This window comes from Tachysurus fulvidraco, chromosome 6 (genome assembly GCF_022655615.1).
Source record: "Tachysurus fulvidraco isolate hzauxx_2018 chromosome 6, HZAU_PFXX_2.0, whole genome shotgun sequence".
In the NCBI taxonomy this organism is placed as follows: domain Eukaryota; kingdom Metazoa; phylum Chordata; class Actinopteri; order Siluriformes; family Bagridae; genus Tachysurus; species Tachysurus fulvidraco.
The window spans coordinates 24532287-24550585 of record NC_062523.1 but is presented as its reverse complement, the minus strand read 5'-3'; the positions used below and the strand labels follow the sequence as shown (position 1 = coordinate 24550585).

General features: G+C 40.6%; 1 protein-coding gene and 1 long non-coding RNA gene across 12 annotated transcripts in view; one reads left to right on the top strand and one right to left on the bottom strand.

Moving 5' to 3' along the window:
• The window catches only part of stxbp5l (syntaxin binding protein 5L), a 138481-nt gene that overhangs the window by 58895 nt on the left and 61287 nt on the right, over positions 1-18299 (top strand). For all 11 annotated transcript variants that reach the window (XM_047815247.1, XM_047815245.1, XM_047815244.1 and 8 more), the window contains exon 5: positions 7586-7720. In XM_047815247.1, coding sequence (XP_047671203.1) covers positions 7586-7720 — 135 coding nt within the window. The remainder of the gene's footprint in view (positions 1-7585; positions 7721-18299) is intronic.
• Positions 2853-5136, bottom strand: LOC125141518. The gene is made up of 3 exons (XR_007140918.1): positions 3758-5136; positions 3133-3200; positions 2853-2897 (listed from the first exon to the last, which is right to left on the bottom strand). It is a non-coding gene; the product is annotated as an uncharacterized LOC125141518 (long non-coding RNA).

Genomic DNA, 18299 nt, shown 5'->3' with positions numbered 1-18299 from the left:
GGGTAATCCAGTCAGAGCTATGATGGAAACTTTGAGTCATCTCAGACAAACGGATCGGCCTTGATGGCGGAGGAAGGACGTCAGGAAAGTCACACCTTAAGCTTGTTGCTTTGCTTTATATAAGAAATCTTAACCTTGGCTTTAGACCGGTGAAGAAAGCCTTCCTGTAAATTGTTGAGGAAAGAACGGAGATTAGAGATGGCTGAAATTCGAGTCATGATGTGTCTGTTCAGGAGAGTGCTTATGATGCTAGGTCTTGTCCCTGGGGTATTTGGTAAAGCTACAATATTTCAAGTGCCATAATCCTTTCCAATGTTATATTCCTGAAGCCTGATCTGTTTTTAATGATGTTTCTTACTTCTACCCTGACATACACTAAGCGAATACTGTTTGTTTTGTTATATCATATACTTCCAGTAAAAGTTCATACAGTTTATGATGAACGTTGACTTTGCACTTGATTTATACAATTTATAACATTTTAATATGTGCAAACACACATATGTAATATATATCAAGTCCTTTGATTTTGATTACACTCTGTACTGAAGTGAAAATTCACTCTGTGTGTGTGTGTGTGTGTGTGTGTGTGTGTGTGTGTGTGTGTGTGTGTGTGTGTGTGTGTGTGTGTGTGTGTGTGTGTGTGTGTGTGTAACAGAAGGACAAGAAGGATGCTTTTCCTGGTGAAATGGAATTATTATGGCTGCAAATCAAAAATTGGATGAGGCTGTTGCAATAACAGAATGAGAGATAGAGAGTGAGAGAGCAAGAGAGAGAGACAGAGAGAGAGAGAGAGAGAGAGAGAGAGAGAGAGAGAGAGAGAGAGAGAGAGCGAGAGTTTGTGACTATGACAGATTGCTGACAAGTATTTACATAGCCTGGGCAATGTGTCGCAGGAAAATTTACTGTTGTGTGTCTCCTATTGAGATGTGAAATGATTACGTCAGATCCGACATCACAACCATGTCTGCGTGTGTGTGTGTGTGTGTGTGTGTGTGTGTGTGTGTGTGTGTGTGTGTGTGAGTGTTTATGATTTGTTCAGATCTTATTTTACCTTACAAACCCCTCCTCATTTTAGTGTGTGGTATGATGTCATAGGAGAGTGTGCTTGTGTATTGTTGCTAACGTTAGCTTGATAAACTCCTCCCACTGAGCCCCTCCCAGTACTGTCTCTCTGTCACTGCGGTGCATGCATGCTGCAGTGGAGCTACAAGGCCGAGGCCGTCACTGTGTGCGACGCTAAGTCCCCATGGAGCTAATGAGCTCCTTCCTGCCCCCAGTAATTGATGATAACGATCATCACCTCATCATCCTGGCTGGAACAAACAAATAAAGCCCCTGATTCTCAGTGTCACAGCCGGTGACAGCTGCCACAGACACAAATGAACCAAACGCAGACTCTCATCTGTGTCTTAAAAAAATAAAAATATTGCTTTGTTTCTGGCTAAGTTGCAATCAGTGTGTGCAGTTTACAGGCTTGTTACTTATACTGTTCACTGTATTCAAGAGTTAGAATTAAAAAGAAGCTTGTTGCTTAAATGACAAGGGCAGTGCTGAATCCATGCTCAGGTTAGATTATTACTGTATTTTGTGTTATCATAAAATAAGCTGTATCCATGGTAACCTGCTTACTACAGTTACGGGACTCAGAAATTAAATATTGTCCATTAAACAGTTGAATCCCTCAGAAATTTCTCAGAAAACATGTTAATGTTTTGGACAAGATTTTATTTATCTTATTTACAGCACTGACCTGGATCAAAGTAATTGCAACGAGGGACTATTTAATACATTCTCCCTGAATTTTTGTCAACTAGATACTAATTGTATCTGCGATAAACGTTAATAGACTGAGGATTAAACCCTGAGGGATACCTTTACAAAGTTTAGAATTCAAATTCAGTAATTTCATAACGGGGGCACGGTGGCGTAGTGCAGCAGTTCCCAAAATGGGGGTCGCGACCCCCCGGGGGGTCACGGGGTGTGGGGCGGGGGGGGTCGCGAGATGATTTCCAGAAACTTTTTTTATTATTATTATTATTTATTTTTTATTTTTTTATTCTTATATGTTAAAAAAGGTTGTAATGATGCAAGTATAAATTTAGGATGATTAAAATAAACTGGAAATAAAACTTTGTTTGCTCCGATTGATTATGACAGTTAAGTGGCGGCGTCAATCACAATTTTTGGATCACTCTCATAAGTATTTCCCTGAAGGAGACGCTCCCGACCAATATGACTGGAAAAGATCACCATTCAATGTAACCACTGCAAATCATCTGGCATCAGATACGGAAGATGTGCTGATAGAACTTTCAACCGATCGAACCCTGAGGACGGCATTTCACGGCAAGACGCTGGATGAGTTCTGGGTTTCTTTCGCGCTGGAATATCCACAGTTGTCGAAAGCCGCATTGGATTTACTGAAGCAATTTGGCTCAACGTATTTATGAGAAAAGACATTCTCCGCACTGATTACATCAAGAATAAACATAGGTCATGGTTTAACGTGGAAGATGATCTGCAGGTGGCGATCTCCAAAGCTGAACCTAGAGTGGACCTGGTCATCAGCAGTCTAATATTGGGGGTCGCGGTCTGAAAATTTGGGAACCCCTGGCTTAGTGGTTAGCACGTTCGCCTCACACCTCCAGGGTCGGGGGTTCGATTCCCGCCTCCGCCTTGTGTGTGTGGAGTTTGCATGTTCTCCCCGTGCCTCGGGGGTTTCCTCCGGGTACTCCGGTTTCCTCCCCCGGTCCAAAGACATGCATGGTAGGTTGATTGGCATCTCTGGAAAATTGTCCATAGTGTGTGAGTGTGTGAGTGAATGAGAGTGTGTGTGCCCTGCGATGGGTTGGCACTCCGTTCAGGGTGTATCTTGCCTTGATGCCCGATGACACCTGAGATAGGCACAGAAAATGAACATATAAAGAAGAAAATGAATGAATGAATGAATGAATAACTTTCCTCAATAATGTTCAGGCTACTTGACTCTGCTAATGTAAATATGTACAAGCTCACATGTATGTGTGAAACACGCCGTTTAGCAACAGCTAGAAACATTAGCATAGCCTAGGTTTTATTAATATTCCTACAGTATCTATGCAAGGTGAAGTCGTCTGTGTAGTGTCTCACATGCCACATGTCTGATCACCCCGGCTGTCCGAGACTCCCAGAGGTCTCTATGAGAGGAGCGGTGTGAGCTAAGAGAAATAGAGGAAGACATGATGAGCTCAGACAGGAATAAATTGCCCAGTGTTGGTCTTTATTTTCTACTTAACCTGCCTATAAGGATGATGGATGATGCCACGGTATGGATTGTAAAGAGAGCCTTGCCCAATTGGCACACAAATGAATATGCCTTGTACCGACTTGGTGTATGCAGCGTGATTGGCTTATTGATTTTTTTATTATAATTACTTGGCTAATGCTCTGTGTGAACGTAATCTGTGTTGTGTCCTCCTAATAGTGTAAGTACATCTTTACAGGTAATAGTTCCTAAATAAGGTAAATGTTACACAGAAAATGGTGCATGTATCGATGGATGTAATGCATGTACATCAGACATGTATTCATATCTGGAATGGTATATCTTGCTTTCTTCATTAAGCTCATTATTTGTACTCACTTACCGGATAGCGTACAGTATGAAATCAATTCACAATGTATTTTATAGGAAAAACTTTTCATGTTAAAAATGCTATAACAAAGTTTTGTTGTACATTATATCACACAGATTTACAACAGCATTTATCACCACCTCTGTGTTTTTTAATCCTTAAGGAGAAAGTGTAGACAGAGCAGAGAGCTGCATTATTGCCAGCAGGGCAGACATGTCCTTAGCAATTCCTGAAGTCCCGGTTGTACTGTTGTTTGCTGGAGTGATTGCTCATGACAGAAGTCATCATTCACAATATACTTTTTCCCAGAACTGCCCTCCAAGGCCTGAGGCTGCAGGTCGAAATGTTTTCACCAGATTGAAAAGGACAAGAGGCTTCTGGGAAAAGAGAGACATAGATATGGTTATAGTAAATATTGCAATGTAAAGCAGTAAAGTAAAAAAGAAAATCTGACGGAAAAAATATGAAATATTGAATATACACCTGCACATTCATGTGCTTATCTAATCAGCCATTCATGTTGCACAAGCATAATGCAGGTACAAGTCAAGAGCCTCAGTTAATGTTCACATCAAACATCATAATAAAGATAAAGTGTGGTCTGTGTGACTTAACTGTGGCACGGAAACCTCAATTGGCTTGGTTTGTATTTTATAGAAACGGCTGATCTCCTGGGATTTTCACACACAACACCGTAGAGTTTACATACAATGATGCAAAAAAGCAAATAAACACTGACTGAGAGACAGTTCTGTGGGTGGAAATGCCTTGTTGATAAGATGGGTCAGAGGAAAATGGCCAGACTGGTTCGAGCTCTCAGATAGCATATAGTAACTCACCACTCTTTATCAAACCTTGACATGGATGAGCTACAGCAGAAGACACGTCAGGTTCTTCTCCTGTCAGCCAAGAACAGGAAACTGAGGTTATCATGCACACAGACTCAGCCAGACAGTTGAAGGTTAGATCTTCATCTGTCTTGATTTTTTAGAGAGAACTGGTCTACAGTTGTTCCTAATAAAGTGACCATTTAAATATGGTTCATGTATGGTTTGTATATGGTTTTATTATACACCGATCAGGCATAACATTATGACCACTGTCAGGTGAAGTGAATAACACTGATTACTGTATGTCTTCATCACGGCACCTGTTTGTAAATAGGATATATTAGGCAGCACCTGAACATTTTGTCCTCAAAATGAATGTGTTGGAAGTAGGAAAAAATGGCAAGCGTAAGGATTTGAGCAAGTTTGACAAGGGCTAAATTGTGATAGCTAGGAGGACCAGCACAATATTAGGAAGGTGGTCAGAATGTAATAAAGTCACTAGTAAATCGTATTTAATTAAACAGCACTGGTACATGTCACTCTGTATATCACTCTACTTGTCCATATTCACAGCCAATGGCGTAAGTTTGATTTTGACATTGGTGGGGACATAATTTAGTTGACATTGGTGGGGACATAATTTAGTTGACTTTGGTGGGGACATAATTTAGTTGACATTGGTGGGGACATAATTTAATCGACTTTGGTGGGGACATAATTTAGTTGACATTGGTGGGGACATAATTTAATTGACACTGGTGGGGACATAATTTATTTGACATTGGTGGGGACAACATTCCCCGTGTTTTGTGCATAAAACTGTTGTTATAAGAATACTTTCTTCCTCAAATACCGGTAACCTGCATAATCACGTTGCATATTGCTTCATACAATGGAATATAGCTGCAGCCGACCTCAACACATTAGCGAGAAAGACAAAGCCAATCAAACAGCGACGTGGCTTAGAGAGGCGGGACTCAAAAAAGGCAAAGGCCAATCATTTTAGAGAGTTGAGTTACAGAGGCAGGATTCATTGCAGGGGGTAAATCTGTTAACCGTTTGTGTTCCACAAGTTGCGCTATTTTTTACAGAACGCCGTTGTAGAATATTTTCATCTTATTTAATGATTCCTGGATGAATGTTAAATGAAATAAATAAAAAAGCACAAGACACAGACGGGTATCAGTGGTTATCTATAAATATATATAGGCTTGGTCGATTTATTGCTAGGGACAATTGAGTGTTCCCTGGATATTGGTAGGGACATGTCCCTACCATCCCTACCCAAATCGACGCCCTTGTTCACGGCATACAATTCTCATTCTAGCAATAGGTTCTTGCACTGAAAACTTTACTACACCTACTATGAGCTGTCAGTTAGTCTGTATGTTACCATGGTTACCACGCAAAACTCTATCCAACTGTGGCGTCTTTGAGACAGTTTTCATCGATGGAGCAAAAATAAATCAAATCTTTTGCCTTGTTTTGTTTAAAATAATAGTTAGATTCCTGTTATTAAATTATTGTTTCTAAAACTGTTGAATACCATCAATAACACACTCATAAGTGTGTGCTTTGTACTGAATATTCACACGGTTGGTATTACCTAAAACTAAAATACGCTGGAGTTGATATTAAGTACAAGAGTGCTCTTTCTCGTGTGGTATATATTGTGTAAACATCCATTTGCACAGTTATGGTGTAAAGGATGGGCTTTTGTTTTTAAAAGTTTCACTTTTGGAAGTTTATCCTCTTGTTGTTTCTTGCTCATGTCTCATTAGCTCGAGTTTTTCTTGGGGCAATGGTGCTCTAATTAATTGTAACATCCTAAAAATACACCCATCCGTACCCAACTGGGACTGACGTTCGACTGACACGAGACACAAAGCGTAGCCAAATGTGTTGACACCACATGCGATGTGACAAAACATCGTGCTTTGTTGTTGCACAATAGAAAACAGAAAGCTTTAGAGGAATTACAGTACAGCTGATTAAAAAAATGCTGATTCATTTTCTGTAAGAACAGCTGTGACAGTAATGCAGCATGGAAGAAAGATCGCAGGTTTATATTTAACACATTCATTCTAATACTGTATCGTTTCTGTATTAACGACTAATTCCCCGGGACTGACTCAAAGTAAATGGGATTAAAAACATATGGCATTTTAAAAACCCATTAAACCACTTAATCTTCACTATGGATGTGAAAAGATGCTTATTTGATGATCATGGAGTCATTCTTTAATTAGCAAGCATAGAATCATTTGCAAATTGCTGTGGTATAAAGGGAATAAAACATTTCCACCATAGCAGTACAGTATGCACTCATGATGTTTTCTTCTTTAAGCTATGTTAAGTCATCTGTCGGTGTACTACAACGTCTCAAGTCGGTGTTCTTACTTCTGGTTGCCATAGTAATAACGTTTATCGGTGGGTGGCGCGACTAAGCATTCCATTTTTGGCATGTTGATGCTAAATTGAAACCTTCTGGACGACATTAGCATTTTTATATAAAATTCAGTCGTGTTTATCGCCATCGTATCATGTGAGATGAAGGAGAAGCAGCGGGTGCTCTTTGACGAGGATCATGTGTGCTCTAATGGCTTCACTTTCATTGGAAGTCACTGCCTCAGGTCACTCCATATTTGCATAATGTTAAACTTTTCTCAGCTTTGCCACATTGCTGGTCATGCCCATGTTTAGTTGCCAGTGGTGTCCGATGCTCATGTCGGTGGAAAAAATAAAGGATGGTGAAAAATGAATCTGTATTTACAGCCACATGCCCTATAGCTGTCATTAAAGAGAGCGATGCTGGACATTTTCTCTGAAATCTTTTATCGTCTATTTTTGCACCCTGGTCATTAGAAGCAGTTGTGCCAGTAATGGCTTAAATTAAGCTAACACAATCTTAATAATTATTATACAGGTTCATGCAAATTCGATATTACCATGTAATTAGCTAGAACAAGGTTGGTGCAATTGGGGAAAACTGAATCCCATATGCCAGGAGACAAAGAAAGGCAAAACAATGGACTATAATTTTCCTAAAGGTGAAATATTACACTTACAGTCAGAGTTTCCGTCTCTCACACGTACAGTATATTCTCATATTAATACTTTCTCACCTCTTCCTTTTAGGATCACCTTTTGTCATCTCCCGTTCCAGAGTAAATGGCTTTACGTTGGAACGGAGCGGGGAAACACACACATCGTCAACGTCGAGTCATTTATATTGTCCGGATACGTTATTATGTGGAACAAGGCCATAGAACTGTGAGTACCTGCATTTTCATGTACAATTCAGTGCTGATGATAAACATACTGGAATATTCTCCTTACTTGTAGGTGTTTCAAATGACGAATGAGTGCAGAACATTCGTTTTCATTGTTTTATATTTAAATAATAGAGAAAACTGCTTAAGTGCATCACAAATCAGTTACTAATACACTATTTTATTTCATTTCTATTCTGTATTCTATATTTCTATAAACCTCTGGGCCACTCAATGAACCTACAAAACAGAAGGGACATAGTACACCGACAATTTGAAAACTTAGTGCTAAGTATTAATAAACACTGTAACTAATATAGAAATAAAGGCATACTCTATTAACCATCTAGTCAGGAATCCAAGCTTTTAACATCTGCGGTCTTTTATCAATACAGAAATATAGTTTTGTGTAGTTTGTCAGTCAAATGCACAGCAGTGTTGAGAGGATTGACAAAATTCCATTACTTTAATCCTCCGAAGCATTTCATAACAATCAGCAGTAGCACAAGTGCTCTTGGTTTGAGAAACGAACTTACACAAGCAAATGCTTGACACTGTGCCGAGCTCCTACAAGGAGGTATAAGTAGCAAGAAAGCTTTGTGGGTGGAAAAACTAGCGCATAATGATAGCAGGGAATACGGGTTTCAAACCTCCTTCAGTCACTAACAGCTGTCAGCTGGGAAGAGGAGACGTGATTGACATTCACAGGCTCTTTGTTTGTCAGAGTAAAACACATTGGACTGAAGTGTTGGTGTAGCTTTACGCAATAGTCTCATAAGGAGTGTGTTGGGGAGGCGGAGCAACAGCCGAAAATATATAGAAGTGGATGGCAAACAGATATAAGAATGTGACTCACCTTGTACTGAATCTAAGTATCTGGTAAGCTTTCGTAACAGATATCATTTACAGACACACAGAACTTACACCAGTGATGAGTTTCGATTGTAAGATGCTGTGGACTAAAGTGAAATGCTTATGATCTGCCATGCCAAACACTGTTGAGCTGAACAGCCATTTCTACGAAACGTGATTTTGTTTCAGGAAAATAAAACAGCTTCCTAAAAAAAAAAAAAATAAATTAATAGCTGTTGTTGCTTGCATGGTGTGTTGTGAAAATAAGAATGATACAATTGCACAGATTATAAAACAGCTTAATGATGGCATGATCATGCAGTAGGTAGCGTTTCTGTTTCAGATTCAATCCTGAGCTCAGTGAGTATGTGCAGCAGGTCTCAGCATGCTCTCTCTAGGCCTCTGTGTTTTCTCTGGGCTCTCCAGTTGTCTATAACCTCCCAAAAACATGATTGTAGTCTCTTAGCGCAGTCTGTAAGTAAATCAGAAATGTGTGTGCACCACTGGAGAAAAAGAGCCGTTTTCAAATGCTTACGCTTTTTTTTTGGGCACGTTGAGAAACATCAAACACGTCATGGATTCCTTGGACTATTTTCTGCCTGTACACCAGAGGGTGTTCCAGCAGGGGTTTGTTTATGTCTTGTGCCATGTGTCCCGCTCTTCCCATATGTTTCTCAAATTGCCTCCCGCATTTATACCCGTTGTCTTGCTTGTATTGTTTGCTAATTCCTTGTGGTTTTGTGCCTCTTTTGTTCCCAGTATCCTGTTATTGTGTTGTTGTTGATTAGCTTTCTTCCTAGTGTTTTCCTGTGTACGTCTTTTGTCTTTTTAAAAAAAATAAAACCCAAGTCTGTCTGTTATTCCTGCATTAAAGGCAGGGTCTCTGATTTTTGAAAGCCAATGTCGACATTTGAAATCACCAAAACAAACACATACCTAACCCAAATGGGTCCCACCCCTGTATTGATAGCTCCGCCCACACACATATACATACGTAAAGAAATGTGTCTTTGTCATAGCTGAAGGGAAGAACAATACGATTGCAGATAAACAAACAAGCAAAAATGACACACAAGCATAATCATGTAAAGAACAAAGGCATATATTAGTTCTGTGTAACAAAGCAAAACCAACGTTACTCACCTATCGAGAAGGAAAAAAGCGCCTCGGCGTCTTAAGTAAAGTCGAGTTTCCCGAGTCAATAACTCCTGAGCTAAACGCTGTTACTACACAAAACGCGGTTGTAGCTGCCTCTCTACATTACTACGATAGAAAAGAGGTGTTATTTGTGTAGTAACAGCGTTTAGCTCAGGAGTTATTGACTCGGGAAACTCCAATCTATGTGGCCAACTTCCTGCTCCTTCAGTTCTCTCCAGCGCTGGAAAGCTGATCCTATATTAACACGTCCTACTTCTTGCCTTATCGTAAGTCTTTCTTTGCTTTCTTTCTTTGTTTTTATCCTCCATGTCAATGTTAAAACCGCTTTCTGCTAATGTCACACATGCGCACTGAACACTCTCTCTTCCGCATATTGACAAGCCCCGCCCCTTTCTGCTCATTGGCTACACTTTTGTTTTGATTTTTGTTTTGATTTTTGTTTATTATTCGGCCCGACTAAAAAAATTCTCAAAAATCGGAGACCCTGCCTTTAAGGTTTGGTTTTTGATCCTCTACGAGCCACCTGTTTCCTGACTGATACTGTAGTTGGGGGTGAATTCTGGAATCCGTGCTTATACTAAACTTAATGTAAACACGTTTCTTAATGACGAGATTGATTTATCTACAAAGGGCCGGTGTGGGTACATGTTTAAACAGTTGAGCTTGGATTTCATAATACTATAAGATGTTGCTTCTGCATGGTTGGAAAGAAAATGCACCTACACCAGCCCTTTCAGTACACCCCTGATATAGAATGAGCTTGATCAGTTGATGTAGTATTAACATAATCTAATTACATTGTGAGGGGGCACGGTGGCTTAGTGGTTAGCACGTTCGCCTCACACCTCCAGGGTTGGGGGTTCGATTCCCGCCTCCGCCTTGTGTGTGTGGAGTTTGCATGTTCTCCCTGTGCCTCGGGGGTTTCCTCCGGGTATTCTGGTTTCCTCCCCCGGTCCAAAGACATGCATGGTAGGTTGATTGGCATCTCTGGTAAATTGTCCGTAGTGTGTGTGTGAATGAGAGTGTGTGTGTGCCCTGCGATGGGTTGGCACTCTGTCCAGGGTGTATCCTGCCTTGATGCCCGATGACGCCTGAGATTGGCACAGGCTCCCCGTGACCAGAGGTAGTTCGGATAAGCGGTAGAAAATGAATGAATGAATGAATAATTACATTGTGGAATCTGATGAGGATGATGGTGCTGATACAATCTACAGTATAACTACAGTGCTACATTTCACTGAATAAACTATGCATGGTTAAATAGTGCAGTGGTAATGTATCTGTCGCAAATCTCCAGTGTTGGGGGTTCAATTATTAAACAGAAGATGCACCTTTACATATATATAACAGTGCCTGTGGAAGATCTAACAAAAAACAGTGGAGCATGCAGCATTTAACATAGAAAGGCAAAACCAACCTTCTGTGTTCTGCCTCAGAGCAGTCTGCACACCATCCACCCACATCGCTGACTTATCTGCTTTCCACTCTCAACACCTCGGAATCCTTCATGGAAAATCGGATATGATGTTTCAGGACACGTTCCATGTTCACATGCAGCTTAAACGTCGTGTTTATTATACACAGAATGAGTGTTCTTCTTCATATAGTTTCTTAACATCTGCTAACTTATCCCAAGGAATCAGTTAATCACAAATCTAGGCTAATTGTATGTAGACACTTAAATTAGTACTTAATACATTACTTCAGTGATTACTTTGTTTGAATATAGTGTGCAGCAAAAATCAGCTTTAATGTCTTTTGCTTGTTTTTGCTGAAAATGGATCTACTCGATGTGTATAAACCTTTCCCACTTGGGAATGGAGTCAGAGTCATCAGAGAGATTCCTTACCTGTGACCTCCTCACAAAAGTCAATGTCTCATGTATGCCAAACTATATCTGGAAAAGTCCTGGAATAAAATAAAAAAAATTGGAGCTCCACAATTATCAATGATATGTTTGGAGAAAAAAATAGCTTTAGATGGAAATAATACCTTGTTAGCTGTTAAGCATGTGGATGTTTTGGGCTCGTGTGGCACCAAGTTCACATGTACACGGATGAATGAATTTCAGCAAATTATGCAAGAAAATACGACACAGCTCTTCAAGAAACGGAGCTGGAAAGAGACTGAAAAAAATCAATGATCCAAAACATAGCTCAAAATCGACTGTAATCTACTTCCAGAAATGCAAGCTGAAGCTTTGAAAAACTTGCCCACAAGTCACCTGATCTGAATATTATAAAGATGAAGATATTAAACATGCTCTGCCTACAAGATGGCACTTATTCATTGAAAAATCATTATACAACAAAAAGACTCATAGCTGGCTAAAAAAGAGTGTTTGCAATATGTGATATCTGCTAAGTAGGATGTCCAATGTTTACTGATTTTGTTTTAAGTTTATCATGTTCTATGTTCGGGGGACACGGTGGCTTAGTGGTTAGCACATTTGCCTCACACCTCCAGGGTTGGGGGTTCGATTCCCGCCTCCGCCTTGTGTATGTGGAGTTTGCATGTTCTCCCTGTGCCTCGGGGGTTTCCTCCGGGTACTCCGGTTTCCTCCCCCGGTCCAAAGTCATGCATGGTAGGTTGATTGGCATCTCTGGAAAATTGTCCGTAGTGTGTGTGTGTGTGTGTGTGAGTGAATGAGAGTGTGTGTGTGCCCTGCGATGGGTTGGCACTCCGTCCAGGGTGTATCCTGCCTTGATGCCCGATGACGCCTGAGATAGGCACAGGCTCCCCGTGACCTGAGAAGTTCAGATATCGGTAGAAAATGAATGAATGAATGAAAGTTCTAAGTTCATCAATTATAAAGACAAAATATATTATTTTTAATTACTTTTTGCCGCAGAATTCACGTTTGTGTTTTTAGTATGTTTGCTAAAATACTTATACATATTATAATTATTACACACTTGCACACACACACACACACACACACACACACACACACACACACACACACACACACACACACACACACACACACACACACACACAGACACACACACACACACAAAACACATCTCTCAAGTCACTTGGGAATGAAGAGTCCTGACTTGATTCACACATTCACACACACGCATGCAAACGTGCACAGGCGCACAGGCATACATACACACACATACACGCGTATGCACACACGCGCACACACACGCACACACATATGTATGCACACATGTACGCACACATGTACGCACACACATGCATGCACACACTGAAACACACACATATGTATGCACACACACACACACACACACACACACACACACACACACACACACACACACACACACACACACACACACATATGTATGCACTCACACACACACACACACACACACACATGCATGCACACACTGAAATACACACACACATATGTATGCTCACATGTATGCACTCACACACACACACACACACACACACACACACACACACACGCACACACTCGCACACACATGCATGCACACACCGAAACACACACACACATATGTATGCACTCACACACACACACACACACACACACACGCACACACATGCATGCACACACTGAAATACACACACACATATGCACACACACACACACACACACACACACACACACACACACACACACACACACACACACACACACACACACTCACACACACACACACACACACACACACACACACACACACACACACACACACACACACTGCTGTTCTGTATCATGGAGCTAAAATGGGTTATTTATATAACAGATCATAACAGATGTACCAGCTTGTATTTGTCGTTTTTTTTTCAAGCTCTCACATTACTCAGCAGGATTAGGAATGCACATGTTTGCCCACACACACACACACACACACACAGATACACATACATATACAAATACATATACAAACATTTATATATACTATTTCAACCAGCCTGCACTTCAGATGGGAAAGGGTTTTTATGTGAATTCAGTGGTCAGGGAAATTAAAACACTGGCTAAAACAAAAAGGGCAGAAATATTCAAATTAGGAGAAAGAGAGGCCAAAAATAGCCGTGTGTGTTGAGGAGATATGCAGAGCTGCAGGAAGCTGGGATAAATTATGCTGGCTAACACTGGGTCTCACTGTTTTAGAGAGCATTAATAGGCTTCGTGTGGTGAGGCTCAATGGATCTGCTCTTTCATTGTGACAGAGGTGAACAGTTGAGGTGGATGCGTGTGTTTATTCTTATACACGCTCATACCATCTCGTTATCCATGACACCTGTTAACAGTATCTCTCTCTCTGTCTCTGTCTCTCTCTCTCATTCCAACAGAGATGGTTAGACACCACTAATTTTTATTTTATTGGTTGCTATTAGTATTATCTCCATCATTCATCTGCAGCAGAAACCTTTATTCCAGACACGGCTTATCCAGTCACTCACAAAGCTGCAGGCAGAGCATCACCAAACGTGAAAGCTACACCGTCGAAGAAGGAAGGATGTCTACCATTAGTCTGAATTAGGGCCTTTTTACACCTGGTCACTTCATGTGTTGTTTTTGATCTGATTTGTTAAAACTGTTCCATTTACATTAGGCCACATAAATGCGTCTCGATCCGATCTTTCTACTCCCACCCAATATGCAAATATATTTTACCTCATTTCCGGGGTAATTAAAATGGAACACGCTTTGGTGTATGCGGTTTTAAGAATGCAATCAAAAAGAAGACAACAGCGCATTTTAAGACCCGACGAAACACCTGAGTGAAAGATCACCTGCGAGTGACGTACTTCTGTTTGGGAGGAGTATAGCACTGACGTATGTGGCCTGAACAACCACATTCATTTACACCTGTCCAGTTTTATCTGAAATGCGTCTCAGACCTCCTCCTGAAGTGGTTTGAACGATCGTATTTATATCCGTCTCGAAACCGTTTCAGAGGGCATTTAGACCTGGTCTTTTTACCATCGGATAGCTATCTGATCACAGAAAACGCATGAAGTGACCAGGTGTAAAAAGCCCCTTGGAAGCAGAAATCAGGTTTGCATGACACACAGCTGAAGTCGAAGAGGCAAACAGTCAATAACTACAAGGTTAGCTACATAAGCAGTACTCTGAACTGCCATGTCTCATCTATATGAAGGAAAAGATGATCTGAAATAAACCTTAGAGAAGACTAGAGTCTAATCAAAAGTTTCAAAACGAGAGTAGCACTAGCTCCATTTTAGTCAGTAGACTTTATTCAAACTTTTCCAGGGGGAAGCTTTATTCATTCTGTTGTTCATTTGTTTAAAGAAAAACATAATTTCATTTAAGTTTATTAATTGTGTTTTTGTATTTGAAATGTAACAAAGGAAACTTTAAATGTCTTCTCATCCAGCAGATTAATCTTTTAAGACAATTCATTTCCTCCACCTTCCTTTTTCTGCTACACAAACAAATTACCTTGTTCTGCTATAATCTGTAACTGTGATTAAGGACTAGGATTCGTGTGTGTGTGTGTGTGTGTGTGTGTGTGTGTGTGTGTGTGTCGGTGGGTGGGATGTGTGTGTGGTCATATAAACACAAAACGCAGCATTAAGAGGAAGCTTAGGCCAGACATTTTTCCTCGCAGTTATCGGTAACTGCATCGCTTGCAGCATCAGCACCTTGCAGTACCAGACTGATGAGTCAGCAAGAAGGACTTCATCAGTCTGCCGCCGGCACGGCGACGACCCCTCCCTGCTGCAAGGGAACACCCTGTGTCAGAGGAGCTGCAGTGTTGCACTCACACACCAAGCTCTGAGAGAGAGGGATAGATAGAGAGAGAGACTCAGTGTTTACAGTGTGGCTATAGAGAGAGGCAGATACAGACAGAGCTGCTGCCCAGAGAGAGCAGGTTCTGCCTGTGCTGTAGCCAATGAGAGGTAGAGACAGAGCTCCACCTGTTCTAACTACGAAAAAGTTAGAAAACAATTCTTTCCCGAATTTGAAATAATTTGTCCTGACTTCATTCAACTGGAGAACTACACAAAACTCTAATATTTGCTAGGATTAAAAAAAGAGTGCTAGCAGCTTGGTACATCCATGGTTGCCACAACAAGAGGGACGAGTCAACCAATCAGTAATGCGCTCATGCTGCAAAGAGAGACAGATAGAGAGAGAGACAGAGAAACTAGCAGAGACAGAGAGCGAGTCAGATAGAGTGAGTGGCAGAGTGAGAGACAGAGACATAGAGAGAGTCAGATAGAGAAAGAGGGGCAAAGAGAGTGGATGAGAGAGACAGAATGAGAGCCAGATAAAGAGAGAGCCAAAGAAAGTGGCAGAGACAGAGAGAGCATCAGATAGAGAGAGCGTGGCAGAGAGAGTGGAAGAGAAAGAGACAGAATGAGAGCAGATAGAGAGAAAGCCAGAGAAAGTGGCAGAGACCGAGAGAAAGTCAGATGGAGAGAGAGACAGAGGCAGAGACAGCAACAGGGAGAGAGACCGATGGAGAGAAAGCCAGAGAAAGTTGCAGAGACAAAGAGCAACTCAGGTAGAGACAGAGGCAAAGAAACAGACAGAGACAGAAAGAGAGAGAGAAAGAATACTCTTCTATAAACAGTAGTTTGTATAAAATATGATGAAGTTTTGTGAGAACACGTTAACATTAAGTTACTACGAGAAAAATAACAGCTTGTTATTGTATAAAGAAACCTGAAATCACAATCATGGCTTTAATCTGTTCTTTATTATTTTACATAATGGATCGTGAACATTAAAACGCCATTTGGATCGAAGCTGACGTTACTTTCTGAGCTGCTATTCTAGACAAATAATCAACACCTTCTGACCAAACAGATTTGAAAATTCACCATCTCTGTAGAATAAAATGAATAATTATTATAATAAATTTTATTTATAGGCACATTTTATTTAAAGTCCCTCAAGGTCACCTTACAAATTCAAATAAGTAATAAAATAACAGTAAAGAACAATAAAACAATATAAAAAAAAAAGCAGTTATATAACACTTAAACTTTAAAGAAGGTTTAAGTGCATATTTAAGATCATGTGGAACAAGCACTTCTGAATAAATAGGTTTTAAGTCATGTTTTGAATGTGGTGAGAGAGTGTGTGTTACGGAGGGTTTCCGGGAGAGAATTCCAGAGACGAGGAGCGCTACGACTAAATGCTCTAGCATTCATGGTGGTTAAAAGGGCAGGAGAAGTAATGAGGAGCCTCGATGAGGAAGAGCAGAGAGCACAAGAGAGAGGGTGCGTAGAACTGTAGAAGATCTGAGAGGTATGACGGAGCAAGGTTATGAAGTGCTTTAAAAGTGAGGAGAGAATCGATATGGTGTTTAATATGGTGCCAGTGGAGTTGTTGAAGGGAGGGGTAATGTGATGCATGATGCGAGATTGGGTTATGATACGGGCAGCAGAGTTCTGAATAAGCTCAAGTTTGTGAAGAGGCTTTTGTGGTAGGCCAGATAAAAGTGAATTACAGTAATTGTGATGCATTAGGTAAACAGAGCATGTTTAAGCATGGCAGCAGTTTGCAAAGTGTTGGAAAAACATGAAAGCTCTTAAGCACTGGTCTTGATTTCCAAGTTTTTCTAAATGCATGTTTGTTCTTGATTAAATACTCTCACAATAATTTCAGAGTTTTTGTCTCTTTTCTTTAACTGAATGTTTAAGAAAATAAAACGATGAGGGTAGAGTGTGTGTGCCCTGTGATGGGTTGGCACTCCGTCCAGGGTGTATCCTGCCTTGATGCCCAATGACGCCTGAGATAGGCACAGACTCCCCGTGACCCGAGTACTGTTCGGATAAGCGGTAGAAAATGAATGAATGAATGAATGAATGAATGAATGAACGATGAGGGTGAAGAAGTAGTTTATTCCAGCGTAGCAGTGACAAAATACATGAAGTAGTTTAGGTTCATCAGAGTCAAAGATAAGTCAGGACAAATTCTTCTCAAACATTTTTTCCTTTTTTTCTAGATTAAATAGGGCTTTGCTTTAAATGTAAATTGAGTGTCATTCATTGTCGCCTACCGGGATGTTTTTAATTGGTACTCATGATCACGTACATCTTTGCTTGGTATTGTTACAGGTGTTATTACCCAAAAGGCCGGTTTAAATGATAATCACGCTCACATATACCCTTTGTTCAGTGATGTCCATCTGCCGCTCCCATCCTAACAATTAATCAAGGTTATTCATTTAGAGTTCCAAACATATTGCCTTTTAGATAATAGTAAGGACACATCCATAATAGGATGTGTCCTTACTTAAGCCATTTTGGGAATAAACGCTTTCTGACCTGTATCTTGGTGTGGAATCTGGGTGCATACAATCTGTAATTTCTTACAGTGTCTACTGCATAGATGTAGTATTCTTCAGTCCTAGGGTCTCAGGGCTGTAGTGTTATGACAATTCCTTATATTAATAGTATGATCCATGCTGTTCAGTGCTGCTCAATGGAAGGGTGAATATTAGAGAAAGGGAGAAAGGGAGTGAGAGAGAAAGATGCTATGGCTATTAGCTAGTGATGTACAGATCACCTTGGTCCTAACCTTTAGTCATATATCAGCATGGTTCACGGTGCAGCTCTTCGAATCCCTGACTGCTGCCACAACTATCACT